This window comes from Leguminivora glycinivorella, chromosome 1 (assembly GCF_023078275.1).
Source record: "Leguminivora glycinivorella isolate SPB_JAAS2020 chromosome 1, LegGlyc_1.1, whole genome shotgun sequence".
In the NCBI taxonomy this organism is placed as follows: domain Eukaryota; kingdom Metazoa; phylum Arthropoda; class Insecta; order Lepidoptera; family Tortricidae; genus Leguminivora; species Leguminivora glycinivorella.
In genome coordinates, this window is record NC_062971.1 from 35,885,117 (window position 1) to 35,912,951 (window position 27,835).

Sequence of the window (27,835 nt, forward strand, 5' to 3'; positions counted from 1 at the left end):
GGCCGACTAGTCGGCGCTTGGGTGGCCGTTTAGTCTGCTAGTTGTCCAGAAAATAATTTTCAACTGAATTCTCCACTTCCAATGGTATTTTTTTTTGGTCCTTCGTTCGCACTTTTCTTTACTTTTTACAAGTTTAAAGCTCTATGAGAATATTTATAAACATTTTGCATTTTTCATCATCATTAAGAGTTTTGAATGATTCACGGTTATTTTCATTAGACTTATATTGACCGGGATACTTATAGACCGTGATTACTAAAATCAAAAAGGTAATCACGGTCTATATCCCGGTCAATATAAGTTCATCATCATTGTTCACGTAGGTAAGTCAATTCTATTGGCCAGGGTAGAACATCAAGTTAAAATTTGTATAAAATTACTTTGCACTCTTGTGGGTAAAATGTCAACATTACCATCAGTTTTCGAACAATCAAGAAAGCAAATTTACCAGTTGGTGTGGTGAAATAGTTATTTGTTATACAAGGGGGCAAAGTTGTATTTTAACGCCGAGTGTGGAATTGAAAAACGAGCAAGTGAAAGGATTCTATAGTTGAACCACGAGCGAAGCGAGTGGTTCGAGAATAGAATCCTGAACTTGCGAGTTTTTTAACACACGAGAAGTAAAATACATTTGCACCCGAGTGTAACACAAAACTTTTCCCCTCATTATAGCGAGGAAACTACAACGCAAAAAATGCGTTTATCACTGCTTCCAGTAGTTCCACAGGTGGTAAATCATCTTTATTACTAGATTCACCTACTTTTATCAATTTTAAAGCAGTTTTTTTGACTTTATTCAAGGTCAAATTACTTTACCCACTAGTGGATAAAATGCGTTTTTACCCGCTGGTATTAAAGGACAAAACACGTGTTTCCGAGCTAGTGAGGGGAAAAAATATTACCTGATACAAAAAAAAAACACCTATGGATTCATCTTAAAGTGTTTTATAAACACAATGGGAAAATGTATAATTATTGATGGATGGGTAGGAATTGAGAACGAACTAGGTACTTAACCGAATAATTCGGCCGAATACGAACAGTAGAAAACTTGCAGAATGTAGAATAGTCGGAACATCTCTAAAGGTACTTAATGCGTAACTATAACCAAGACTACAACTAAACAATTAAAGCAAATATAATTAAGATAAGCCGGTAAGTATCTCCTATTAACCTAGGTTTCTAGGTTAGTCTGGTAGTGATGTTTAAATACCAGTTTTAATTTAATTAAGTAGGTACGTATTCCTAAAGTCATTTTGTGAATAAAGTATTAAATTTTTAAAGCGAACGCGATAAAAGGAACATTATTTTACTTTTTTTAGTCTTCCGTGACCACGGCCAGCTCAATCTGGCCGAAACGTCGAAAAAAGGTAAAATAATGTTCTTTTATCGGGTTCAACCCGAGTGCGACTTAAAAAATGTGTACGGTCACGGACTTTAATTGTTGACCCATTTCTAGTTCATTTTATACTGGGCATCTCGTAGTTAAGCATAGTTAAGCTATGATTTTCCAGTATAAAATGACCTACAAGTGGATCGACAATGAAAGTCCGGGACTGTACAAAACGTGAGAAATTAAAGTGTTACAAAATATGAAAGACTATATATACCTACATAATTAAGTGCTTCTCCAGCTAATGCAGATATAATGTTTGTCTCAATAATCGTATCTGAGGTGTAAAGAGAACAAGAAGTGCCAAAATGAAAAATATCTACATTCGACAGTATATGGTGGTTTTCGCCATAAACCTGAACTGCATCAGCTTCGGCGTGGGCACCAACTGGCCATCACCCGTGCTCGCGAAGCTATTAGCCAACGACACAGAAACCTTCGATAAACCTTTACAGCAAGATGATGCATCTTGGATTACTTCCATCTCTTTCCTCACAGGGTCACTAGGGTACGTGGTGACATCTGCTTTGGTGGACGCAATAGGCCGAAAACAATGTGTGATCCTATCTAGCGCCGCCAGGTTAGCCGCGGCTCTCCTGTTCCTGTTCGCCAGTGAGGTGTGGATGCTCATATTGGGCAGGGCTATCATCGGGCTCTCGGAAGGCATCTTATTGAGTGTAATACCGGTTTACGCCTCGGAAATCGCCAGCAAAGAAATACGTGGTGCTCTCGGAGTGATGCTGCAAATTTTTGCTTCCATTGGCTCTGTTATCATCCTTAGCGTTGGACCTTTCATCTCATACTTCAATCTGAGTCTCATGTTCACCCTGATCTCTCTCGTGACCAGCGTACCTACTGCGTTCCTGCCTGACAGCCCGAACTTCCTATATTCTAAAGGTAGAGAAGAAGAATCCAAAAAAGTTCTCATCTTCCTAAGAGGTTCCGAGCTCATCGCTGATGAGGAACTAAAGGAATACGCCATAAATAAAAATGAAGAAAAATCAAGTTTGCTGACAATTTTCAGAAGTGAAATGTTTCAGAAAAGTCTTGGAATATCTAGCTTCGTTATTATCTTCGTCTACTTGATTGGATTCAACTGCGTCATGTTGTATCTTCAGACAATTTTGGACACAACGAAAACAAACATAAAGTCGGAGGTGGCGTCTGGCGTTATCGGCGCCATTAACCTTTTAGCAAGTTTTTCGACTCTGATGACTACAGACAGGTTTGGACGAAAACCTATTTTAATATCGACGTTGCTTGCAATGCTTGTGGGAATGGTTGGTTTAGGGGTATTTTTTAAGTTGACTGAAATGGGAGCTGAAGTGTCCGGGTTTTTGAACTATCTCCCACTCATATCTATAATTGTAGTTGTGTTTAGCTACAGCGGTGGTCTAGGGTCCCTACTCTGGGTTGTTATAGCGGAGCTTTTCGATGACCTTACCCGCGGTATCGGGATGGCGACCACCCTCCTCATAGGAATCGTGCCGGCATTCCTGACGATGAGGTACTTCTCGCCTCTGATGGATATTTTGGGGCCGGCGCCGGTTTTCTGGGCATCTGGAGTTTTTTGTGCCGTGCTAGCGACGTTTGTTGCGTTTAGATTGCCGGAGACAAAAGGAAAGAGTTTTGCGGAGATACAGCAGGCGTTGAGAAGAACTTCAAAATCATCACCAAACATTTGAGCTGACGGCGCGGAAATAAAAGGCAGCTCGAACAAAATTAGATGACCTTAAGCTCAAATAACACGCTACGTGTTATTGGTGTCTAGTTAGGCAGTTTATAATTGTTTACGTAATGGCTGTAGAACGTTTTAATTTTACTTATGTACCTATATATTATTCTCATATAGGGTCAATTGTCCCACGTTGAAACAAACAGACCCAACCCGGGGCGTAAGACTATTCCAAACTTGAGTCTAAATTGCTCCGGCAAGCCGTCGCGATTTAACATACCCTCGTTTGCAATATCTAACTTCCACCCTCAGTTGCACAATGTACTATTTATAAATAGTGGTTACTTGGTTAGTGTAAAAAAAGTACAGGATTATATTAAACATGGTTTATTATGACTGTAAAATCACAACCCATCTCTGTAGATACTTGTCTCAAAAAGAAATATATTTATATAATAACTGGCTATAAAAAAGTAGCTTTGTGCTTAAAAATAAAGTACTTACTCTAATAATATTTAAGTAATAATTACTTAATTCTAAAACATCTTCATTAAGTAACTGGACGGATTCGCATAATAAACAATTTAAGGGTTGCCGACGACTCAAAGGACAATAGACGGAACAAATTAGTTCCGTAAGTCCTCCCGTCGTCAGCACCCCGCACCCTCGTTGAGCTCTGGCAGCCTTACTCACCGGCAGGGAACACAACACTATGAGACACTATTTTTTCTTTTATTATTATACATAAATGTATATGTACTCGTACAGTAGTTACTGAGCGTTTTCCACAAAAAAGATGGTAATAATTTTTGGGTTCGTCGAACTCAGAATTTCTAACATAATTTTCCTAATCTGACATTTTAAAAAATTCCAAAAAGTATAGATAAATTTTAGTTTCTAAACTACGATTCGAATGATTTTTTTTTTCTAATTGTTTATTTTCGATGGAGCAAGGGTATTCAAATCGCTTTTGAAATCTTAAATTAGTAAATGAAAATGCAATAGTTAACTGAGTAACGTAATGCTTTAAAAACTCAAGTGGACTTTTTTTATCTAAGGAGCAATTTCGAGAAAATATTATATTTAGCGAGGGTATTAAAAGTTGTGTTTTATATCTCAACTTAATAAATAGAAAATCAAAATGACAATAAAAAAATTAATATATTCTCTAAGATAAAATTGATACCTTTGGCTCTCCATTCTTGCTCGGTCAATAAAAAATACGAAATTTAGGTATATCCAAAAAAATACAAAAAGTTTATTGAATCCTGGGAATCGAACGCACCTTCACGGCGTGACAGACGACTGTTTCACCAACGACGCCATTACATAACACGCTGTTACCGACGAAATTGGGCTATACATATATAATAATTTAAATATAAATAATAATGTCAAATCCATACTAATATTACAAATGGGAAAGGGTGTTTGTCTGTTTGTTTGTCCGTCTTTCACGGCAAAACCGGAGCGACGAATTGACGTGATTATTTAAGGGGATTTAGTTGAAGGGATGGAGAGTGACATAGGCTAATTTTTGTCTCTTTCTTACGCGAGCGAAGCCGCGGTCAAAAGCTAGTTTATTACAAAAGGGAAAAGCTAGTTACTCTATAATCTGAAGTGGAAGAATTCGTTATTTCACCAAAGATAATGTGTGTTTGTTTGTTTGTTCGTCTTTCACGGTCAAACGGAGCGACGGATTGACATGTTTTTTAAGTGGAGATAGTTGAAGGGATGGAGAGTGACATATGCTACTTTTGTCTCTTTCTAACGCAAGCGAAGCCGCGGGCAAAAGCTAGTACAGCACGGGTAGCATGGTCGCGCGATAGACGATAAAATATCAGGCCGTCCCTGTCGCACTATTAGTAAGTGCGATTATAGGGACGGCCAGATGTTTTATTATCATTTATCGCGCGACCATAATTGCCTGCCTGGACCAGATTATGATATGGTGATAATGTGATAATAATTATTATTTGTAACCATTTAGTTAATATTGTCTTCAGTTACCGCGATGTCTCATGAAATAAAAACTATGAAAATGGATTAAATCGTGTATAATGAATTTACAATTCATCCCGACGTTTCGAACACTACAGCGTTCGTGGTCTCTGAGCTCAACGGGTGACTGAGGAAAAATTACAATGTGCAAAAGCTACCCACATACCTACATACATATTCAATTATTCATATATATAACTATTTAGTTGTTGAAGAAAAACATTCACACAACAATAACATAGGTCAACTAGCCCAGTAAATTTAATGTAAGGAAGTCAGCAGATTACTAATACTATGCCCACACTATGACCTATGTACCTGACCTGACGTGTAATATTTTATTTTATCAACAAAGGCATAATAAAGATTGTATTGTATTTTTGTATGAAAATAAAAAATAGGAAAGAAATATAGTAAGTCTTTTTAATACAATATTTATTATATTAAAAAATATAAAAAACTTAATAAATCCAAAAAAAGTTCAAATGATTAAAAAAGACTCCGGAATAGAACTCGAGATCTTCTGCTTCATAGTCAATGCGTTTGACCGAGACGCCATTTCGATTTACACTAGCAGTGTCGAAATACTACTATACAATAGTTATACCAAGTTCTACTATTAACATACTCACTTTGAATGGCTTTCAAAATTATACCATACCAAAATGAACAACTTTAATTTTAGGCGGTTTTTGAGCAGCGTTCTCTGTAACAAATTAAAAATAGGTTAGGTACATGCCGTTTAACATAATGTAGGCGGCATGCGAATAGATAATTAATATTTAAATTAGCTTTAAGACCACAAATTTTATATTTAAATGAATAAAATTTAAATGAACACCTACTTATTGTGACTTTTCTTTGCCATGCATTTCGAGCTGCATCATTTGTGATACGTGGTTTAAAATCGTTTTATAATTTTTGTGTTTGTCACAGTAACATTCCCTGCCACACTTACGTAGGTATATAAACTTCTAGATTTACACTAAAATGTGGCTGTATTGTGTGAATTTTGACGTAAACCTATAAGTTATGGTTATTAACCTATTACATAGGTAATTCAATAAATGGGACGGGGAATTATGATTTTGGTGCCGTGAACAGGTTGTTTGCACGTACAATTAAGTGAATTGATCAGTGGAGAACATTCTCACACTGATATCTAAGTTTTATAAGAATTCATTTAACCAAAGACATATGTAACTCCGTATAGACGGATAAAGTCTAAGAAAAAAACGTACCTCAAAGCTCTAGAGGAAAAGGTACGGTGGCCTAGATAGCATTACCTCTTTGGGGAACGCTCGGCTAGATGGCGCTAATATTAATATTTGACATTTTAACACATATCAAGCTAACAATATGGGCCAAATTGTCAAAACTGAGGTTCAAAAGTTTCAAGCCTGTGTCGAGAGATGGCAGTCTTTGCACTGTGATTGCACATTTTACTTTGACAGTAACTCTATAATACTCGATCCTCTTTGATTTAACGAACAAATAAATGATAATTACGTAATAAAACACGGACCCAATAAATGAAACACGCAATAGATGTATTAACCAGGTATACCCTTATTCCCTGTTTTGTATTTGTTTTTGATACCTATAATGTGTCCCACTGCTGGGCAAAGGCTTCCCCTGTTTTCCGCCACTCGTCACGGCTTTGTGCATGCTTTATGTTTTGTATAAACGATGATTATTAAGATCGGGCTGTATTATTTTATTGGATGGAGTCTGATACATACAGAAATAAGTAAGCTATACTGTTCACGTTCACTTTACACTAAAAGACGAACGTTCATGATTTGAACACGACTCCTTTAAATACCATAAGCATAAAAAAATATGTTCAGATATTTTAGTTGATATGTAACTGTACTATTCGATATAACTGAACGCGACTGTATGTAGTCTAAGCTTACTTATTCCTCTATGGTGTGGGTGACGAATGCAGTCGTGCCGTGTGAACCGTGCGTCATGCCTATGCGCTGTGCGTCATGCGTGCATCTCGTTTAGTCGCTCTACCTAGTATTACAATATCTGACGTTGTCAACATGCGTCTCTCGGAGCAGAATTCTCATTTGACCTCAAACTTGAAACTTCATCGTGGATCTACCATGATATGTTTTTATTGCTCTTACCTGAATTCCGATGTTTTAGCTGAATTACATCAGTAGTTGTCAAGGAAGTCACATTCAGATATCAGTATAATACTTAAATATGTTTTTAAATTATATCCTGGTCACGGCACCAAAATTGTAACGTACCTCACTTTCCACTTTTGGTGTCGTGACCAGGATATCAGCACAGACAATCAATACCAATAGCTCAAGATACATTACATAATACTATTCGATCTGTTCTGCGTTTCATGCAAGTATGGTGCGTCAAGCGTTGTGTAGTGCGTCGTGCGGCGTGCTACACTTCGACGTAGTCACTTGTACCGGGCGGTGGGTGCGGCGGATGCGGCGGGTGCGGCGCGAACGCCGCCAGGTAGTTGTGCGGCGCGCACAGCGGCAGGCTGTCGGCTAGCTCCCGCGCCACCGAACCGACGTTGCCTTCCTGATGAATAGTCATTTGTTTTACAAGGGGGCAAAGTGGTTGTTTAACCGCACTTGCCAATATTGATAGCAAGCGAAAGTTTCCAAATGCTTCCAAATCCCGTGGAATCTTGAGCGTTGCGAGGGTTTCAAGGCACGAAGGTTAAACAAACTTTGCCACCGAGTGAAACACAATTTATTTCACCACACCAATACGAACACAATACTGACTATAAAACATCAAACAAAATCAAATATATCAATTTATTCAATATTTATGATTTGAAATCATCATCTATAGGTAAATTCTACCAGCCAGCTCAAGATAGTAAGTTAAAATTTGTATGGAATGACTTTGCATTCTTGTGGATAAAATGCAAATTCGCTATTTGTTTTCGAATAGTAAAGTAAGCCTTTACCAGTTGGTGTGGTGAAAAGAATATTTCGACATTAGTATTTCGTGCAACACAAAAGCAATAGCGTTTTTACGTACCGATCCAATACCGCAAAGGATATCAAAGATGGCGCCATTGATACAAAACCGATTTTACATCCTATATCGGATCGGATGATATGAAAACACTCTTATATCCAAAGGAATCACAGCTAGTTTTTAAAATTTTAAGACGTAAGTACAAAGGAAACGAAGTGAAGTACCTTAAACCAAATTATAGTATTTATGTACCACACGATATACAACAAAGATATTTAGAGACGGTATCCTAGAACTTGATATTGTTTTGCTCCGGCCCCTTTGTACCCGTTATTCTCCAATTTGTACCCTTAGTACATATTGTACCCTTTCCACAAACTACTTACTGAAGCCACAACAGCGATGGTGACTGTGTCTGAGAACTTGACTTTGTTTTTCTCGGGTTTCTGTCGCTCGTACCCTTCCACTTTTAGGGTACGCTCCGAAGATCCCGGCCTGTACCCGTTGTACCTGCAAGAAAATCACAGGTCAGAGTGTAACTAAAGTCTGATAGCTGTAAGCTGTATGGTTACGGCTTAAGCTACGGTTAGGTATGTTAAATTCACGTGCTTAATATCTTCTTGCACAATAAAATTAACAGAGTAGGTAGTTTAGTTTATAAGTAATTTAGCAATGTTAGTTCTAAAAGTTTAGATGTCATATGTGTGAGTGTGAGTATATTAATGATGATTTGTTTGTATATGTATAGCGAGTTTACGCAAGGCGTAAACAAGGCAAGGGTTGATAGTGTTGGAATGTAGATAACAATTATACAATGTAACGAGATACAATGTAACATGAGTAATGTCATGTAAGATGACCCCTTCCCTATGCCTATAGGATGGAATTTAGCTTTTAAGTTTTAAGACCTTCAACGTGTAACATATTTTTTAAGTATTTATGATTATAATGGTTTTAATGAATTATAGATAGTGTTAAACTAAACGTCCTATGTTTTATTATTCTCCCGGGATCCAAGATGCGTTGCCGACCTTTGACACCTGCTTCTTGGAGAACCCCAAATCATAGCGCAACGGAAACACCTCAGAAGGTAGCTCATTCCACAACTTTCTATCATGCTGGCAATTTTATCATTTAGGTATCAATGTGGATAAGACATCTGTCACTCTCACACTTACATACTTGCTAAAACGTGACCGATGCTTTATCTACGTAGGTAAGTGATAAAATTACAAGCATCATAGGCCTGTTGGGCAGAAACGAGCGAGGCCCGTTTGTTCTTCGTTTGCCACGTGTTGAGAAAGTGAGGATAAAGTCAAAAATTTCCTCAGAACATTCTCCGTTGTCTATATGTTAGATAGAGAGAGCCAACATCTTACCGAAAGCTCGTCAGACTCAGGAAACAAGGTAATGATATTCATGTTTTGCGATCTGCCTAGTCAGTTCTGATTCATAAACGGTTATTAAAGTTAACAAGAGGCTGATAATCGTTTGTCCCATTCCGACGTATCTGTATGATAGAAAGGGACAAACGATTTTTTGGCTTCTCAACGATAATAATAAACGTTTATGAATAAGGGGTTGAGCGTCCAGAAATAGGAGTTCCCCTTCTGTCGATGTGGAGCGATTTTCCTGTTTCGCGATCTGATTAGGAATCTGAAACAATAATCATACCTGTACATAGTGTTAGGCGCGTCTTCTCTCAGCTCGGTCTGGTACAGATGTCTAAAGTGCGCGTCCGGGCGCGGGATGACTTCTATAGAGGACTCCCTCCTGTAGTCGGGCCAGTCGTCCTTGACCTCCGTGTTCCATATAGTGTTGTTCTTCTCCAGGTACTGGTGGAGATTCGGTCGGATGCTCGTTGTGGTCGCGGGCGCGGGGGCAGGCGCGGGGAGCAGGGGGGGCGCGGGGAGCGGCGGGCGCGGGAGGGGGGGATGCGACGTAGAGGAGTCGGAGGAGCATTGTGAGCACGATTCCGAGCAGACGGATTCTGAAAGGAAAGACATTGTTACAAAAAAAAAATAAACAATTTTTTTTTAAATTATAAATGGGCTTGCCCTTGGCCACAGACTAGCCAAAGGCAAAGACCGCCGAAGAAATATCCGCGATGCTAAGCACGTGCGTATAGATTAGAAGCTTTATTTTTATTTTGTAGTTCAGATTCTTGCCAACTTTTTTATCATACCCGAAATATTTATTTGTAATAAACTTAAAAACTACACATTATGCAAAAACTACAAATGTACCTACTTAAAGAATTAGTAAGTTTATAAACTGAAATAGATACCATACACTAAAGAAAAAGCGATCAAGCCCACTGGTGGCGAAGCCGGGAATCGAACCCGGGTCTCCAGCTAACGCGGCTGACGTGATAAACCGCTACACCACCTCGACCGCCGAGGTACCCGTCGAAATTTCTCTAGTGTATGTTATCTCTGAAGGCTAGGCGCCTTTGACCAACTCTAAGGGCGAGCAATTTGTGCTTGCACCTCCTATATGAATCCTTTTGCAGGATTACCATAAAGCGAGAGAGATGGTGCTGCCATCTATCGATGTAGGGAACAAATCAAATTATTTTATTAAATATTTTTGTCACGAAATGGTCCCGCCTCAGCATAATGCTGACCCGGAAGTCAGCGCTGATCTTCCGACGAGACCATTAGTGAGACTGCCTACACAACTTTTGTGCTAAGTTTATGCCAACTGGCAATTTTTTTCTGCCAATTAGCAACTTTACCTAAATTACTAATTCATTATTAATTATCTAATATATAGACTGCTTAAGATAATGTATAGCTACACGAAGACTAATATGTATCAAGTTTTGATCTGTGTCCGGTTGATGTGCTAACTTTAGCAACTCTTTATGCCAATTAGCAAGTTTTTGTGCGAATTGCCAATTTTTGTGTTATTTGGCATCTTTTCCTTATGACCCTACAAACCTAGATTATTGACGACACTGTTGCCGAGCGCGGTGACTCTTTGACCTGTCAAATTATGTGCTAACTTTAACAACTATTTATGCCAATTGGCATTTTTTCCTCTTGCCCCCACGAACCTAGATTGTTGTCGACGGAGTTGGCGAGAGCGGCTGCCTCGGCAGCCAGAGCGGGTGTCCCGCGCGGGCGGCGGCCCAGCGCGCGTCCATGCACAGGTCCCACGCTGCGAGGTCCATGCAGAGACTTAGGGCTTTCTCGACACGGCCCCGTCTGACGACAATAGTACAATACAGTTAATTGTTATTTCAAATATAAATAAAATATAATAACCTAGCCACAAAATTAAAATTTTGAAAAAACCCCAACATAGTGAACCGACTTTTATGAAACATGGCTAAGAACACTCCCGACTAAGTCAGTTTTCAAACAAAAAAAACTAAATTTACGAGCTACGATGGCACAGACAGACACACACATAGACAGACAGATAGACAAACAGACAGACACACACACAGACAAACACGTCAAACTTATAACACCCGTCGTTTTTGCGTCGGGGGTTAAAAAGTAGTGAATGTGTAGTGGCAATTTCATCATTATTTATCATCGTCATTATAAAAAACTATAATTCAAAAAGTGCAAATTTGTGTATGTTACGTCCGTATAGATGCGCCTCCTCCATGCATGTCGTTTGCGCCCTAGCTACAATATCAGGGCGTAGGGCTCCGCGTAATGCCACGATGAGGGCGGTGTGATTTATAAGTATAATGTACCTTAACAAGAAATGATGAGAGAACTTCCTCTATTTCTGTGCATTAGGCGCGTGCGGAGCTTTAGGTGCCAGGTACGCCCCTAACGCCGCGTGCGCCCTGGCTTCAGTGTCGGGGCGTAGGGCTCCGCGTAATGCTGTGGTATGATTTATAAGTATGATGTACCTTAACAAGTGATGAAAGAACTTCCTAGCCAGATCATGTACGGCTGGTGCATATTTCTGTGCATTAGGCGCGTGCGGAGCCTTAGGCTTCCGCCGTAGGTACGCCCCTAACGCCGCTTGCGCCCTGGCTTCCGTGTCGGGGCGCAGGGCTCCGCGTAATGCTGTGGTATGATTTATAAGTATGATGTACCTTAACAAGTGATGAAAGAACTTCCTAGCCAGATCATGTACAGCTGGTGCATATTTCTGTGCATTAGGCGCGTGCGGAGCCTTGGGCGCCAGGTACGCCCCTAACGCCGCTTGCGCCCTAGCTTCCGTGTCGGGGCGCAGGGCTCCGCGCAGGGCTGTCGTGAGCAGCGCGGAAGCGGCGCGGAGGCAGGCGGCGCCGGACTCCTCCCAGTCTTGAGCGCGGAGGAGGGATATGGCGTTGGAGGGGCGCCCGAGACGGATCCACGCCTGCAAGTGAAATAGTGAATACTGTATTAGCCGGCTCCACACAGAGCGAGGCACGCGCGAGACGATGTGAGCACGCGGCAAACGTCCGATGTAAACTTGCCTCGACTGAGGCAAGAGGCCGACCAAAACGAGTGCAGGCTGAGGCACGTCTACATAATACATTTGCCTCGCTCTGTGATGGACCCGACTGTTCATGTACTTATATAAATCAAAATGAAATTAAATGCTCCAACGGAAACTAAAATTTGTTGTAATGTTTTCACCACATACTTGCAACCATCGATCGAACATATAACTATAGATTATTTAAATCTACTTTTAGGTGACACCGCTATAACAGCCCGGCCACGACATTGGTGCGAATGAAAAGCCATACGTGCGAATGAAAAATCCCATGGCTGTATCTCGCTCCAATGTATGGCCGCCGCTCACGGAGTGGTGATTTTTGTATGAGATGATATTTTGTTTTTATTTTTTCGTGTTTGAACTAAAATCTAGCTGTCGTTGCACCGCATAGACCAATATCGTATGGCAATATCGTGGCCGGGCCGTAACAGACTCCTGGCTTTGCAAATCACATACATTTATTCTAAGATTTTTATGGGTTTAAAATACATATTATAACTAATATATATTATATACCTACCAGCGGGTGCAATATCAAGTACCTAATTTATTTGCTTTCATGTGTACATTGGGTCTTATACAATATATCGCGACGTCTTTTCTAATATTTCGTTGTTTGAAATAGTATAAAAGAGTAATAAACAAACGAATAAACATTTCACGTACACACATCATATGTACACTTACCGTCATTAACTCCGGGTGTGAGACCCGTATTAACGCCAAAGGCCCTCCGCTGAAGGACGCCAGCACGAGAGGGCCGCCGCGTTCGCTCCGCGTGGCTAGGAGATGCATTCGACGCGGCTCTCTAAAATTTTACGTTATTTAGTAGATTTTATTCAGTAAAAACGACACAAAAATATACAAAGCCTATCATGGAAATTCAATGAATTCAAAGTAATTAAACTTTTTTTAAATACTAACAAATTGACAAGCTCTAAAAGCTTCTGTCCCAATAGTAACTAAATAAATAAATATTATAAGACATTCTTATACGGATTGCCCGAGTTCTACGGTAAGCTCAAGAAGGCTTGTGTTGTGGGTACCCAGGCAACGATATAATTATATAATATTCAAATACCAGACACAAATCGTCACTACTTTTAAAAAATCTCGTATCTCACGCTGTTCTTCAAAGTTAAAACGCAGTAAGTCTATATGCATTCCATACATACTTACTACAATTTTCTTTTCATTGACTGACGAAGATACAAGTTTTTTTTAAAGTAGTGACGAAATGCCTATGCTCATCACACAAATAAATGCCGTCACTGGGATTTGAACTCGGGACCGCGGCTTAGCAGTCAGCAAACAACTACGCAAATTTCAAAATTACACATTCCAAAAAGAGCTAAGAAACATAATTGAATAGTCGTTTAGGTTCTAGTTTATTAAAGACAAAAATATTACCTGTGTGGTGACGGGTTAAGAATTTCACCACCCCCTTTCTTCCCGTGGGTGTCGTAGAAGGCGACTGTGGGATATGGGTTAAATTGTGGCGTAGGCGAGAGGCTGGCAACCTGTCACTGTAATGTCACAGTTTCGGTTTCTTTCAACCCCTTATTTGCCAAGAGTGGCACTGAAACGAGTAGTTTCATGTGCTCTGCCTACCCCTTCATAGGACACAGGCGTGATTATATGTATGTAAAAATATTACCGCAGTATATTGGAAAGGTGCGGAGGTTGCGGCAAAACTGCGAGTGCGCCGTCGAAGCACTGCAAACCATCGGACGCCGCTAGTATGAGCGACCCTGCCCAACGGACGTCTGTCGCCACCTAAATTAAGAAAAAAATAATATTTAAGACAATATTAACTACCGTCTACTAATGGCGAACTTTATGTTGTGCAATAGGCTACTTAAAGGCTATCTTATATTATTATTTACTGTCCAATTGACTGAAAAAATATTAACATATTTTATTACGACTTGAAAACCGCAAAATACATTTTTAAAGTATATTTTCACTTAATCAGGCAAAAACATAATAGGAGGTAGGGCATAGCGAATGATATTCCGCTTTGTGTGGTAGGGCACAGCACAGCGGATATTGTCTCGCTCGAATCTAGAGCAGAGCCCAACTGGGGTAGTACCTCCGCCTTACAGAAGACCGCAGCCAAATAGCACTAGACCCTACTCATAGTGTTGTGTTCCTGTCGGTGAGTAAGGCTGCCAGAGCTCAACGAGGGTGCGGTGTGCTGATGACGGGAGGACTTACGGAACTAACTTGTTCCGTTTATTGTCCTTTGAGTCGTCGGCAACCCGAACCCTCCTTAGAACTTGTACACTCCTTTGTGCTGTGTACTTAACACAGCAAAAGGGAATGTACAAGTTTCTAATGGGGTGGCAACGCGCATGTGACACTGTTTGAGTTGCAGGCGTCCATAGGTTACGGTGACCGCTTTACATCAGGCGGGCCGTATACTTGTTTGCCACCGACGTAGTATAAAAAAAAAACAACATTAGCCATGTTTATCTATAGATAGTCTGTGCATGACGTCAATCGAATTGACCACAAAATTTTCTGACATTTAAGTATGAGGTATAAAGTTCATTATGTCAGTGATTGACTCGACATGAAGTGAAGTTAGGTTCTCGTCACTAAATTACATGGCAGTGACCAGTGACAGCGTTTTCGGTGGTCAAAGTTAAAAAAATATTACACACATTTTTAATCGAAAATACGTAGTCATCAACTCATCATACACTTTTAATACTCAAAATCTATAAATATTAGTTTATTATGCCAAATACAACATAAAACAATCATTTCTTGTGCCAAATTCGAAATGAGTCTAGTAGCCTATAAAGGTTAAATAAATAAATATTAGACAATTTTACAAAGAGGTAATAAATTTCACGTTAGAAGAGGAAAAATACTCTCGCGGTATTTACAGAGCCGAGTCTGGCCTCGTGCGTGATACCAGCGTGTTGATGACACATGCGTGACCTATCAATACAAGCGAGTAATAAGCGGGTAGCCGCGCGGCGCACGCAGCGAGCGGGCGCGGGTAGCGTAGCGATGCGCTCTTACGTTTGAACAGGAACAAGATTATATTTGATAACTTAAATTATCGTCTTAAGAACTCAAGGGTTCAGGCACTTGCCTTGGTCACTTTTTCTTTTATCAACCCCCGACGCAATAACGACGGCGTGTTATAAGTTTGACGTGTCTGTCTGTGTGTGTGTCTGTCTGTAGCATCGTAGATCCCGAACAGATGAACCGATTTACATTTAGTTTTTTTTGTTTGAAAGCCGAGTTAGTCGGGAGTGTTCTTAGCCATGTTTCATGAAAATCGGTCCATTATGTCGCGGTCGGGAGTTTTTTTTTAATTTTAATTTTGTGGTTAGGTCATACTTGTAATATTTCAGTTTTTAACCCCCGACGCAAAAACGAAGGGGTGTTATAAGTTTGACGTGTCTATCTGTCTGTCTGTCTATCTGTGTGTATGTCTGTCTGTGGCATCGTAGCTCCCGAACGGATGAACCGATTTAGATTTAGTTATTTTTGTCTGAAAGCTGAGTTAGTCGGGAGTGTTCTTAGCCATGTTTCATGAAAATCGGTCTACTATGTCGCAGTCGGGGTTTTGTTCAAAATTTTATAATAGGAACTAGATTATTCTGGTACTCACTGAGTGCGTGATGCCAGCGTGTTGATGTAACACATGCAGTGACCTATCAATACAAGCGAGTAATAAACAGGTAGCTACGCGGCGCACGCAGCTGGTACGCTCCGCGTTTGTAAACTATGGTGGTTTGGAGAAGAAGACTATTGTGGTACTCACAGAGCCGAGTCTCGCCTCGTGCGTGATACCAACGTGTTGGTGCAACACATGTAGCGAGCCATCAATACAAGCGAGTAGTAAGCGACTGCCCGCACGGCGCACGCACCGAGCGGGCGCGGGTAGCGTGGCGATGCGCTTCACGTTTGAACAGAGACTAGACTATTGTGGTACTCACCGAGCCGAGTCTCGCCTCGTGCGTGATACCAACGTGTTGGTGCAACACATGTAGCGAGCCATCAATACAAGCGAGTAGTAAGCGACTGCCCGCGCGGCGCACGCAGCGAGCGGGCGCGGGTAGCGTGGCGATGCGCTCCACGTTTGAACAGAGACTAGACTATTGTAGTACTCACCGAGCCGAGTCTCGCCTCGTGCGTGATACCAACGTGTTGGTGCAACACATGCAGCGAGCCATCAATACAAGCGAGCAGTAAGCGACTGCCCGCGCGGCGCACGCACCGAGCGGGCGCGGGTAGCGTGGTGGCGGTGCGCTCTACGTTGGTGGCACGCAGGCGGATCGCACGCAGTTCGGACGTCGGAGCGGTGTAGCGCGACCATTCTATGGTTACCCCACTCTGTAAAAAAAAATCTTTATAATTACCTTAATTATTTATTATTAGTTAATTCTTGAGCTTACCGTGGGCCTCAGTCAATCTGTGTAAGAATGTCCTATAATATTTTTTTATTTTTTTTAATTATATGTCAGCGATCTTCACTGATGACACTGATCATTCTCATACATGTCAAAAATATAATTAGAAAGATGTGTGATCTATGTCGCTGGGAAATAATGTCGCGACATATGCTAGCTCTTGAGGATCTTTGGAATATGTAAAATATAATAATAACTATTCCAAATTTCTAATCGATAGCATAAGTAGTTCTCGAGATATTTAGTAATGTGACAGACAGACAGACGGACAAAGCGGCACCATAAGGGTTCCTTTTGTACCTTTTTGGCAAGGGACCCTAAAAACGTTGCACTTGCATGTTTTAGATAAGGTAAATAGGGGCAAATCTTGACTGGGGGGCAAATGTAACTAATCCATTTTTTTCATTACTACACTATGATGTTGAGTGTATCCACTGAACACGCTTACCATATATAACTGGTGAACACTCTATTTAATAATGTAAACAGTTATATTTGCCTCCCCAGTCGAGATTTGCCCCTATGTACCTTATAAAAGAATACATAAAGTTGCAGGTTGCAACTTGTAGTACATTTGTACCAAAAAAAATAACCATCTTAAAATTGGAAATATTAATACAGGGTTATAAAATTACATAGTATCAACAAATTACACACTCATAAATACTAATATTATAAATGGGAGCTCATCCATACTAAATATTATAAATGGGAAAGTGTGTGTGTCTGTTTGTTTGTCCGTCTTTCATGGCAAAACGGAGCGACGTATTGACGTGATTTTTTAAGTGGAGATAGTTGAAAGGATGGAGAGTGACATAGGCTACTTATTGTCTCTTTCTAACTCCCCAATTTCGTAGAATGGGGGGTGGAAGTTTGTATGGAACATTCCGCAATTTTCGAATTTCGCGGGCAAAAGCTAGTAAGTCATAAACACAGAAAAGTAATCTAATATGAGTGTAGCAGTTGAAAAGAGGAATAAGTGCAATATTTTTATGATAACTCATAAACAGAGATAAGCATCCGAGGCGCTGACATAAATACGTTTTATTTTAAAGTGTGAAATAAACAGTGTTTTAACAATTTCTATCACCATAAAATGGTGCTCATGTTTTTAGAGCGATGTATCGGAATCGGAAGCAAGTATCATGAAACTAAGTTGTGTCCGGTACTATAAAAGTGATAATTACATAAATAGAATATAATCTTTTCCCCTCACTAGCTCGGAAACACGTGTTTTATCATATATTTGAACTGGAAAGAAACTGGAAAGAAGCTCTAATAAAACCTATCCCCAAAAAATCTAACCCTTTAGAAATTACAGATCTTCGGCCAATAAGCATCCTGCCATTCTTATCAAAAGTTATAGAAAAAGTAGTGTGCCAACAGATGACCAAATTCTTAGAAGCAAACAACATTCTACCATTAAAGCAATCAGGTTTCAGGACTGGCCATAGTACCGCAACCGCCCTGTTAGATGTAATTGACGACGTTTTAACGGAGGTTGATGCAGGAAATGGTACAATCATGGTATTGCTGGACTTCTCTCGAGCATTCGATACTATAAATCATAATCTATTAATCTCCAAGTTAGCTTATTATGGTTTTGACTCTCTTACCCTAAAATGGTTCTCCAGTTATTTAAGTGGTAGGCTGCAAAGAGTAAAACTAAATACTGAAAATGGTTCCAATCAGTTCTCTGAAGCTTCCCTTGTTTCCCATGGTGTTCCGCAGGGTTCAATATTAGGTCCAATCCTATACATTCTGTATAGTGCAGATATCGTCAATTCCATTCAGAACTGTAAATATCATATATATGCTGATGACCTGCAAGTCTATTTACCTGTTAAGCCTATTGATACTCCCATTGTAGTAGATAAAATTAATGAGGATTTGAAACGGATAGTGCAGTGGTCTTCTCTAAACAGTTTAGTATTGAATCCTCTAAAATCCAAATTTATTATATTAGGCTCAGATAAGCAAAGACGTGAAATAATCAACTCAAACCCTGTTATCAAAATTGGTGCGGAATCCATTGATCAAGTCACTGAAGCTAAAAATCTTGGCATTCTTATGGACGGGAAACTGAAGTTTCATAACCATGTTATAGACATTTCGAGAATCTGTTTTTACCGTCTTAAAATTCTTTACCAAGTTCGTAAATTTTTGTCAACTGAAGTTAGAATTGCTCTTTGTGAATCTTTAGTTTTATCTAAACTCAATTATGCAGACACTGTTATAGGAAAATGTCTTCAATATAAAACTAAAAAGCTCATACAGCGAGTGCAGAACGCGTGTGCACGTTTCTGTTTTGTCATACCGCCCAGAACTCACATAACTCCCTACCTTAATAACAACGGACTAATGAACATGGAGTCACGTCGTGCTCTGCATTTTGCTTGCATGCTATTTGGCATTATTAAATCATTGACACCCCAGTATTTATCGAAAAAGTTGCAATTTTCTCAGCGGCATCCGAAGTTAGGGAAGCTACTCGTCTCATCTGCCCACGGCACAACACAACTGCATTTCGTGGCAGCTTTAGATATGCTGCCACGAAATGCTGGAATAATATACCGCCGCCCATAAGAAACTCCCGTACAATGTTATCTTTTAAAGTTAAATACAAAAATTATATCTTAAGTTTGCAGAAATCTGTTCAATAGATCACTTGCCAGTGCCAATGCCATTATTGCCTTATATAATTTTCGCTCCATGCAACCTAATTAGTCTCTGACATAGGTTACATGAAAAATAAATTAATGCTCAGTGTTAATGTAATAGTAGGTCATAAAATATATCTAGTTTTAATGTTTATAATGTTTCCTCGTAAGTTTCATTTTTGTTATATGTTCAGTACACGCGTGCGATCGCTTGGACAGGTCTCCACGGAAGACCAGCGTCAAGTTACCTGGTAGGTTAATTGACAAAATGCTGAGGGGAGACCTTTTCAGTGACGTTAATATCAATACCTATTAGTGTGCATCATAGACATAAGGAATTTTGTTAACGTCCTGAATAAAATTATTTTCTTTCTTTCTTTCTTTCTATTTAATGAACACACGTACAATCACGCCTGTATCCCATAAAGGGGTAGGCAGAGCACATGACATGAACTACTCAAGTTTCAGTGCCATTCTTGGCAAAAAGGGGTTGAAAGAAAACGAAAATTGTGACATTGCAGTGACAGGTTGCAGGCCTCTCGCCTACGCCACAATTTAACCCGTATCTCACAGTCGACTTCTTCGACACCCACGGGAAGAAAGGGGGTGGTGAAATTCTTAACCCGTCACCACATGATATTTAATGAATCACGTTATATTACTATATCGCTGCTAATGCCACATGTGTCGGGCCAATTTTGGGCCCCCTCTTTAGGTATTCACGCGGCGGCTAAACTCCGAGCTAGGGTTTGAGATCCGGATATCCGAATTATCCTGATATCCGTTAAATTTGAGATCCGGATCCGAGGTCTCATAGGATCCGGATAAAACGGATAATACGGATCCGTTAAATATGGGTATCTATCCACGCCAGAAAGAATTTTCGAATGAAATTTCTGAATTATTTCCTGTATTTTGTCGCCTAAAATGTTAATGTGCATTTATTTAATTCAAATAGGTACCTACTCCAGTCTGAGCACTGGCGCGGGGTGCGCAGAGCAGTCAGAGTTGTCGTCTGAAAGTGTCCTCCTAGCGGAGTAGAGAAATTCCGTCGTAGGATATGTGATATAATAAATTACCTTATGGCACGGAGTCTGTTCAATAATGTGGATGATATTGTCATTGTTCGATGAGATCTCGGCGCATAGCGTTTCGTTCTCCAACTGGTGGTAGGCTAGTAGACTCATTTGCTGCCTGAAATCAGATTAACATTTATAGATTAACTGAGCTTTGGTTATTATCATGAAGAAATAAGCAAGCTTAACAATATAAATGAGTTGGCCGAGTTATGGAAAACATCTAGTCTTCAATTCAATGTACAGGGTGTAATTTTTATGATTGGCAATATTTTCTGGATATGATGACAATTAGAGATGGGCCGAATATGGACTTTGCCGAATACGAATATTCGGCCGAACATTCGGTTCAGCTCTTATCGAACCGAACATTCGGCCGAATATTCGGTTACGCCATATTTTAAGGGGATTAATTTAAACTATTAAATGATTGATAATAGTTACATATATATTGGACCCGGGTATGTCCTTAAACTACGGCCAAATGCACCGGAGGATGGGCAGCAGCATCCCTTCAGCTACGGTGGAATATACTGCGATCGCCAACCCGCCTGCCAAGCGTGGCGATTATGGCATATACCCCCTAAATGATGTACACAAGTAAGCCACGGCCCCGAGGTTCCGGCGACCCCCGGTGCGCTGGTCATGGTAGCGGTCAGGGTACTGGCGGGGTCAGGGGTGCGAAGAATCTCCGGCAAAGATCCGGCTACCACCACCGACAATCTTTGGCCCTGGCAACATACAACACGCGTACACTGCGGACTGACGAAAAGTTAGCGGAACTGGAGGAAGGATTGAGCAAGTTGCGTTGGGACGTCGTGGGATTGTCAGAAGTCCGAAGAGAGGGTGAGGACACGATAATCCTAAAGTCCGGGAACTTGCTCTATTTCCGGGAGGGCGACCAACAGTCCCAGGGAGGTGTCGGGTTCATCGTCCACAAGTACCTCGTAAACAATGTGGTGAAGATCGAGAGTGTGTCGCCTAGGGTGGCGTACCTTATACTCAGAGTATCTTAGAGGTACTCGTTGAAGATCATACAGGTGTACGCGCCGACTTCGGCACACTCCGACAACGAGGTGGAGGCTATGTACGAGCATATTTCAAAAGCCATGCATGGCTCCAAAACCTACTTCACCGTTGTTATGGGGGACTTCAACGCGAAACTAGGCAAGAAAGATGGTGACGAGCTGAGAGTGGGGCAATTTGGAGTTGGAAGTCGGAACCACCGGGGGCATCTGCTGGCTGGTTTCTTGGAGAAGGAGGGACTCTATATGATGAACTCCTTCTTTAAGAAACGCGAGCACAGAAAATGGACCTGGATGAGTCCCGACGGTGTAACTAAAAACGAGATCGATTTCATCATGTCGACGAAGAGACATATATTCAATGATGTGTCTGTGATCAATACGGTCAAAATCGGAAGCGATCACCGCTTGGTAAGAGGCACATTGAATATATGTCCTAAGCTAGAACGCTCTCGACTGATGAAGTCCACGCTCCGTCCTGCACTCCAAACACAAAACCCCGAAAGCTTTCAGCTGGAACTCCAAAACCGTTTTGATTGTCTAGGCGATGATGTGGACGAATTCAACGACGGGTTTGTGGAAGCTGTCCATAGCGCTGGGTCTAAGTTTTTTAAGGCCCAACGGACAAACAAGACCAAAAGGCTCTCAGACTCCACTCAGAGACTCATTGAAAAAAGGAGTAAAATGGTTCTACAATCTTCAGCTGACGCGACTCTATACCGGCAGCTCAACAAGCAGATCTCTAAGTCCCTCACCCGCGATATGCGCCAATTTAATACTAAATGTATTGAAGAGGCCATAGAGCGGAATAAGGGCTCCAAAGTTTTTGCAAGGGATCTGTCTGTTGGGCAAAGCCAGCTCGCCAAATTGAAAACTGAGGATGGTAGAATCGTCACATCCAAACCTGAGCTCCTGAGTGAGATAGAGAGCTTCTATGGACAGCTATATACGTCAACCAGCAGGCCCGAAGTTGGTCTGGCGGAAGACCATAGAGCTAGACTGACCCGACACTATACCGAAGACATCCCGGACATCAGCCTGTACGAGATTAGAATGGCTCTTAAACAGCTTAAGAATAACAGGGCGCCTGGTGAAGATGGAGTTACAGCCGAACTTCTGAAGGCGGGTGGTAAACCGATCCTTACGGCCCTTCAGAAGCTGTTCAACTCCGTCGTACTAGAAGGGAGAACGCCAAGGGCATGGCACAGAGGTGTGGTGATACTGTTCTTCAAAAAAGGTGACAACACTTTATTGAAGAACTACCGACCCATTTCACTTCTGAGCCATGTCTATAAGCTGTTTTCAAGAGTCATTACGAATCGTCTCGCACGCAGGCTTGATGACTTCCAGCCTCCCGAACAAGCCGGTTTCCGAAGAGGCTTTAGTACCGTAGACCACATCCACACGCTTCGTCAGGTTATACAGAAGACCGAAGAGTATAACCTGCCCCTCTGTTTAGCGTTTGTGGACTACGAGAAAGCCTTCGATTCGATCGAAACCTGGGCTGTACTACAGTCTCTCCAACGGTGCCAAGTAGACTACCGCTATATCGAAGTGCTGAAGTGCTTGTACGAGAGCGCCACTATGTCAGTCCGACTCCAAGACCAGAACTCGAAGCCCATTCCGTTGCAGCGAGGGGTCAGGCAAGGAGATGTCATATCTCCTAAGCTGTTTACCGTTGCACTGGAGGATGTCTTTAAGACTCTGGATTGGAGAAGGCTAGGTATCAACATAAACGGTGAGTACCTCACTAACCTTCGATTCGCGGACGATATAGTAGTCTTGGCTGAGACCATGGAGGACTTGAGTACGATGCTCGATGACCTCAATAGAGCCTCCATGCGAGTTGGTCTTAAGATGAACATGGATAAGACAAAAATCATCTCCAATGCCCATGTAGCACCAATTCCCGTTACAATTGGAGGCTTTACACTCGAAGTTGTAGACGATTATATATACCTAGGACAAGTTATCCAATTAGGTAGGTCCAACTTCGAGAAAGAGGTTAATCGTCGAATCCGACTAGGTTGGGCAGCGTTCGGGAAGCTACGATACGTCTTTTCGTCCAATATTCCGCAGTGTCTGAAGACGAAAGTGTTTGATCAGTGTGTGTTGCCAGTGATGACATACGGTACTGAAACGTGGTCGCTTACAATGGGCCTCATAAGAAAGCTCAAGGTCACCCAAAGGGCAATGGAGAGGGCTATGCTAGGAGTCTCTTTGCGAGATCGTATCAGAAATGAGACCATCCGCAACACAACCAAAGTAACCGATATAGCCCTCCGAATCGCTAAACTTAAGTGGCAGTGGGCGGGGCACATTGCACGTAGAACCGATGGCCGTTGGGGCGGAAAGGTTCTCGAGTGGCGACCGCGTACCGGAAGGCGAACCGCGGGTAGGCCCCTAACAAGGTGGACTGATGACCTGGTGAAGGTCGCAGGAGTCCGCTGGATGCGGGTGGCGCAGGACAGGTCATTGTGGCAATCTTTGGGGGAGGCCTATGTCCAGCAGTGGACGTCTTTCGGCTGATGTGATGATGATGATGACATATATATGTTACTACAACTATGTTTTTATGATTTAGTTAGTGGATAACTAAAATTTAGTTAAAACAACTCTGAATTCTTCTCAACTCTTAAACTACGGTTTTTTAACTTTAAAAGAAAACAATCGTATATATATATATATATATATATATATATATATATATATATATATATATATATATATATAGTATGAATAGGTAGACGTTTGACCATGATTTGACGCACAAGTTTCTCTTTTTTTAGCAGTTCCTTAAAAAACTACTAAAATAGGAGCTTATTATCCAATGGAATACATAAATAACATCTTCATTAATTATTTACTTTGTTTATTCGGTAAATATTCGGCAATGCAACCGAATAATTCGGCCGAATACGAACAATTAAAAACTTACCGAAAATGCCGAATACCGAATATTTACCGAATATTCGGCCCATCTCTAATGACAATTGTCATATTTTGTTAATTTTTTATTTATTTATTTACACATTTCATTCTGTTCTTCAAGGCCACTCTAACGCACTAATGCCACCGCCGCCGCATGAGATGATCTGACTAATGAACCGCCGCATACTTGGTGTAAGTACATAAATTTTTTGGGTTAAATTAAGATAGAGTTTTTTAGTGTTTTAGGTTTTCACCTCCTTTAATATTGACGGTTATAAATAATATCTGGGCAACCGAGCTTCGCTCGGTTCTGTTTCGTATCCTTGACATGTGTCGCCATCTAGTTCAAAAATGAATAGTACCTACATCGAGCGAAAGAATTCTCAGCCTTAACAACACAACTACTGCACACGAGATGGCGCGCATTTCGCCACAAAAACTCAAATAGTGTATTTTCTATTCGTTTTAGCCTTGACCTGTGTCGCCATCTAGTGTTTGCAATAAATAGTACTTACATCGACCGAAAAATATTACACTCTGTACATCCTACCCACACCATTGGCCACTCTTTGCTCTGTGTGCCGGGCCGGGCCGAGCCACCTAGACAGTTTAGTACATCCTACCCTCGGATCAGGTACAGGTGCAGGTTGGCCTGGTCCTCGAGCGCGGGGCTCCAGGGCGCCGGCTCCACCGCCGCCGCGCCCCACACCAGCACTCTCACACCTGAGCCTTCGCACCAGGACACTCTTCGTTCCGTGCGCCGAGAGCCCCCTAGTTCTACTGTCTGAAAATAGAAGCACTCTGGTTAATATACATTATACACATACATATATTAATTCACACCTGTTTTCCAGATAGGTAGGAAGAGAACACGGATTTTTCAAATTCATCATTTTTTTAAATTTTGCAATAATTGTTGTTTGTTATTTCAAGTACAGCATAAAAAAAATTGCTTATTAGTGAGATGTTGCTGGACATACCATTGAAGTTATACAATAATTTTTAAACATATTACTTACTATATAGCGAGGTTGACTGGTAGAGAATGCCTTAAAGCATTAAGTCCGCCTTTTTGTACTGTAAGATGTTTCTTTTGTGCAATAAAGATTAAATAAATAAATAAATATATTTATACTTATTACATTTATCTTTATTAAATTTTGCCTGGCCACCAATCCAAATTATACAATTAAAAAAAATCTATAAGTCTATTTGTTTAAAAAAAATAATACAAAAAATTAATACCAAGAATTTATAGTCTTAATGTTCATTAGAAGTTTCATATAATATCAGCTAGTTGGTTTTGGTTTTGCAAAGAGATTGAAACTTCATTTACACAGCAGCATATTATATTGCAGTTTCTAGTGTTAATGTATGTACAGTCAACCAAATGGAACCCTAGCCCACTGTAGAACTATGTCATAGTGACATAAAATTTTTTTTTATATATTGGGGACACCTTACCTTACACAGACCAACTTAGCCCCAAACTAAACAAAGCTTGTACTATGGGTGCTAAGTGTCGATATACATACTTAAATAGATAAATACATACATATATACATAGAAAACAGCCATGACTCAGGAACAAATATCTGTGCTCATCACACAAATAAATGTCCTTACCGGGATTCGAACCCAGGACCGCGGCTTAGCAGGCAGGGTCACTACCGACTGAGCCAGACTGGTCGTCTTCGGCCGGTCGATTATAAATCAGATTGTAAGAAATCTCTTACTGCTTGTCAGTCTGATATGGTTGTAAAAACTTTGTGTAAGTATTAATAGGAAAGTAGTACGCAAACAAAACTTACTTGTAGGTGTGGATCTCTGTCTTTTATACGGCATGGCTGATTCGGTATACTTTTGCCAAAAGTGATCAGTGTTGCAGTTCGGTCTGTGTGTGTGAACAGTAAGTGCGACTTGCAGAATGCAACTGCAAATACATTAATGTCATATAAATGTAGTTTTTAACAATTATTACTTTATTGACTAAACAGTGATCAGTGTTGTAAAGAGGTGATGTAGAATTTCAACTAGAAGTAATTTATTGTAATAAAAAAAACAATTTTAGTTTTATAGTATTATTTGAAATATAGAAGCTTATTCTCGTAGCAACACAGGTCTCTTTATTAAATTGAATTCCTTACTATTGCATAAAAGCTAACTGTAACCCCGGCAAAGAATCCTTAAAATATACCCACATATATATTAACATAATAATATATTCGTCTACACACATATTCACAAAGCAACATTCCAAAAATATCACATTATTCTTATCTTCATCTTACATGTACCCAAATATGCTGAATCACCAGTATATACCATGAAAAATATAAGATAGATAGATAGATAGATATATGTTTATTTGTTTGTCCCAATACACACAGAATACACAAAAGAAATAAGTTACAAAAAAGAATTAGAATACATAATAAGCAAATTGGAAAACAGGAAATTACACAGGTTTTTACCATAGCGTACTATGATACTGTGCGCGTCGCAACAAGACAAAAGGGTTACGGCTCAGTATTACGCTACGCCCTGAGGCAGCAGCACTGATATTCTGCCGGAACCGGATCAGATCACGATAACACATAATTGATTGAATAAGAAATATTGTAAAGAGATGAAATTATATACCTAAATAAAAATTAAAAATAAAATAACATACCTCCAGTAACGGACTGTCCAGATATCTTCCCAACAACATATCTATCAAACAAAATCTGTGTCACATCCAAAGTGCTAGGTTTCACAGTGAGGTAGGCGATAGCACCAGACGAGAATACTATTACAATCAGGTTTTCATTCAACCATTCACAGTATACTGCCGTGCGCTCTCGAAAATTTGCCTCGAGTTTCTTGAGTTGACGAGGGTTCACTGCCGCCCAGTGTCCACCTCGACGCTCGCAGAAACTCCTCTTACCACTATCATACACCGATTCCTCGGACTTCTTCTTGGTCTCATACCTACAAACAAAATCCCGCTAAGTAAAGAACAACAAAAAACTTTCGCAAGACGTTAGCAAGTTTACTCACTTGTAACTTTTAAAGTCCCCGTTTTTCAAAGTGATGGACTCGTCGCATGTCAGAAACTTAACATTGTAACTATACATCGTCACGATAAATATGCGTATGTTGAGCCAGCACACATTTTTTGGGAAACTGTAGATATAATTATTTACTTTATAAATTGTTTTATTTTGGCTTGAC

General features: G+C 40.5%; 2 protein-coding genes across 3 annotated transcripts; one reads left to right on the forward strand and one right to left on the reverse strand.

Annotated features, from left to right (window-relative positions):
* The first annotated feature begins 1,205 nt into the window (after positions 1-1,205).
* Positions 1,206-3,078, forward strand: LOC125227560 (facilitated trehalose transporter Tret1-like). Of its 2 annotated transcripts, none has more exons than XM_048131899.1 (2): positions 1,206-1,235; positions 1,460-3,078. In XM_048131899.1, exon 2 carries the CDS (start codon positions 1,702-1,704, stop codon positions 3,076-3,078), a length of 1,377 nt encoding a protein of 458 aa, XP_047987856.1. In that variant the 5' UTR covers positions 1,206-1,235; positions 1,460-1,701. The 2 variants fall into 2 exon arrangements, with proteins under 2 accessions (XP_047987856.1, XP_047987865.1); XM_048131908.1 differs by having other exon boundaries at positions 1,207-1,231; positions 1,582-3,078.
* Positions 3,079-3,109: 31 nt separating this feature from the next.
* Positions 3,110-27,835, reverse strand: LOC125225319 (WD repeat-containing and planar cell polarity effector protein fritz). Its single transcript, XM_048128970.1, has 16 exons — positions 27,662-27,835; positions 27,294-27,592; positions 26,431-26,552; positions 25,243-25,403; positions 20,667-20,781; positions 16,629-16,850; positions 16,279-16,437; positions 14,152-14,270; positions 13,182-13,302; positions 12,103-12,368; positions 11,103-11,248; positions 9,714-10,029; positions 8,426-8,549; positions 7,511-7,628; positions 5,658-5,775; positions 3,110-3,657 (listed from the first exon to the last, which is right to left on the reverse strand). The coding sequence occupies exons 1-15, from the start codon at positions 27,736-27,738 to the stop codon at positions 5,720-5,722; spliced, it is 2,421 nt and encodes an 806-aa protein (XP_047984927.1). The 5' UTR covers positions 27,739-27,835; the 3' UTR covers positions 3,110-3,657; positions 5,658-5,719.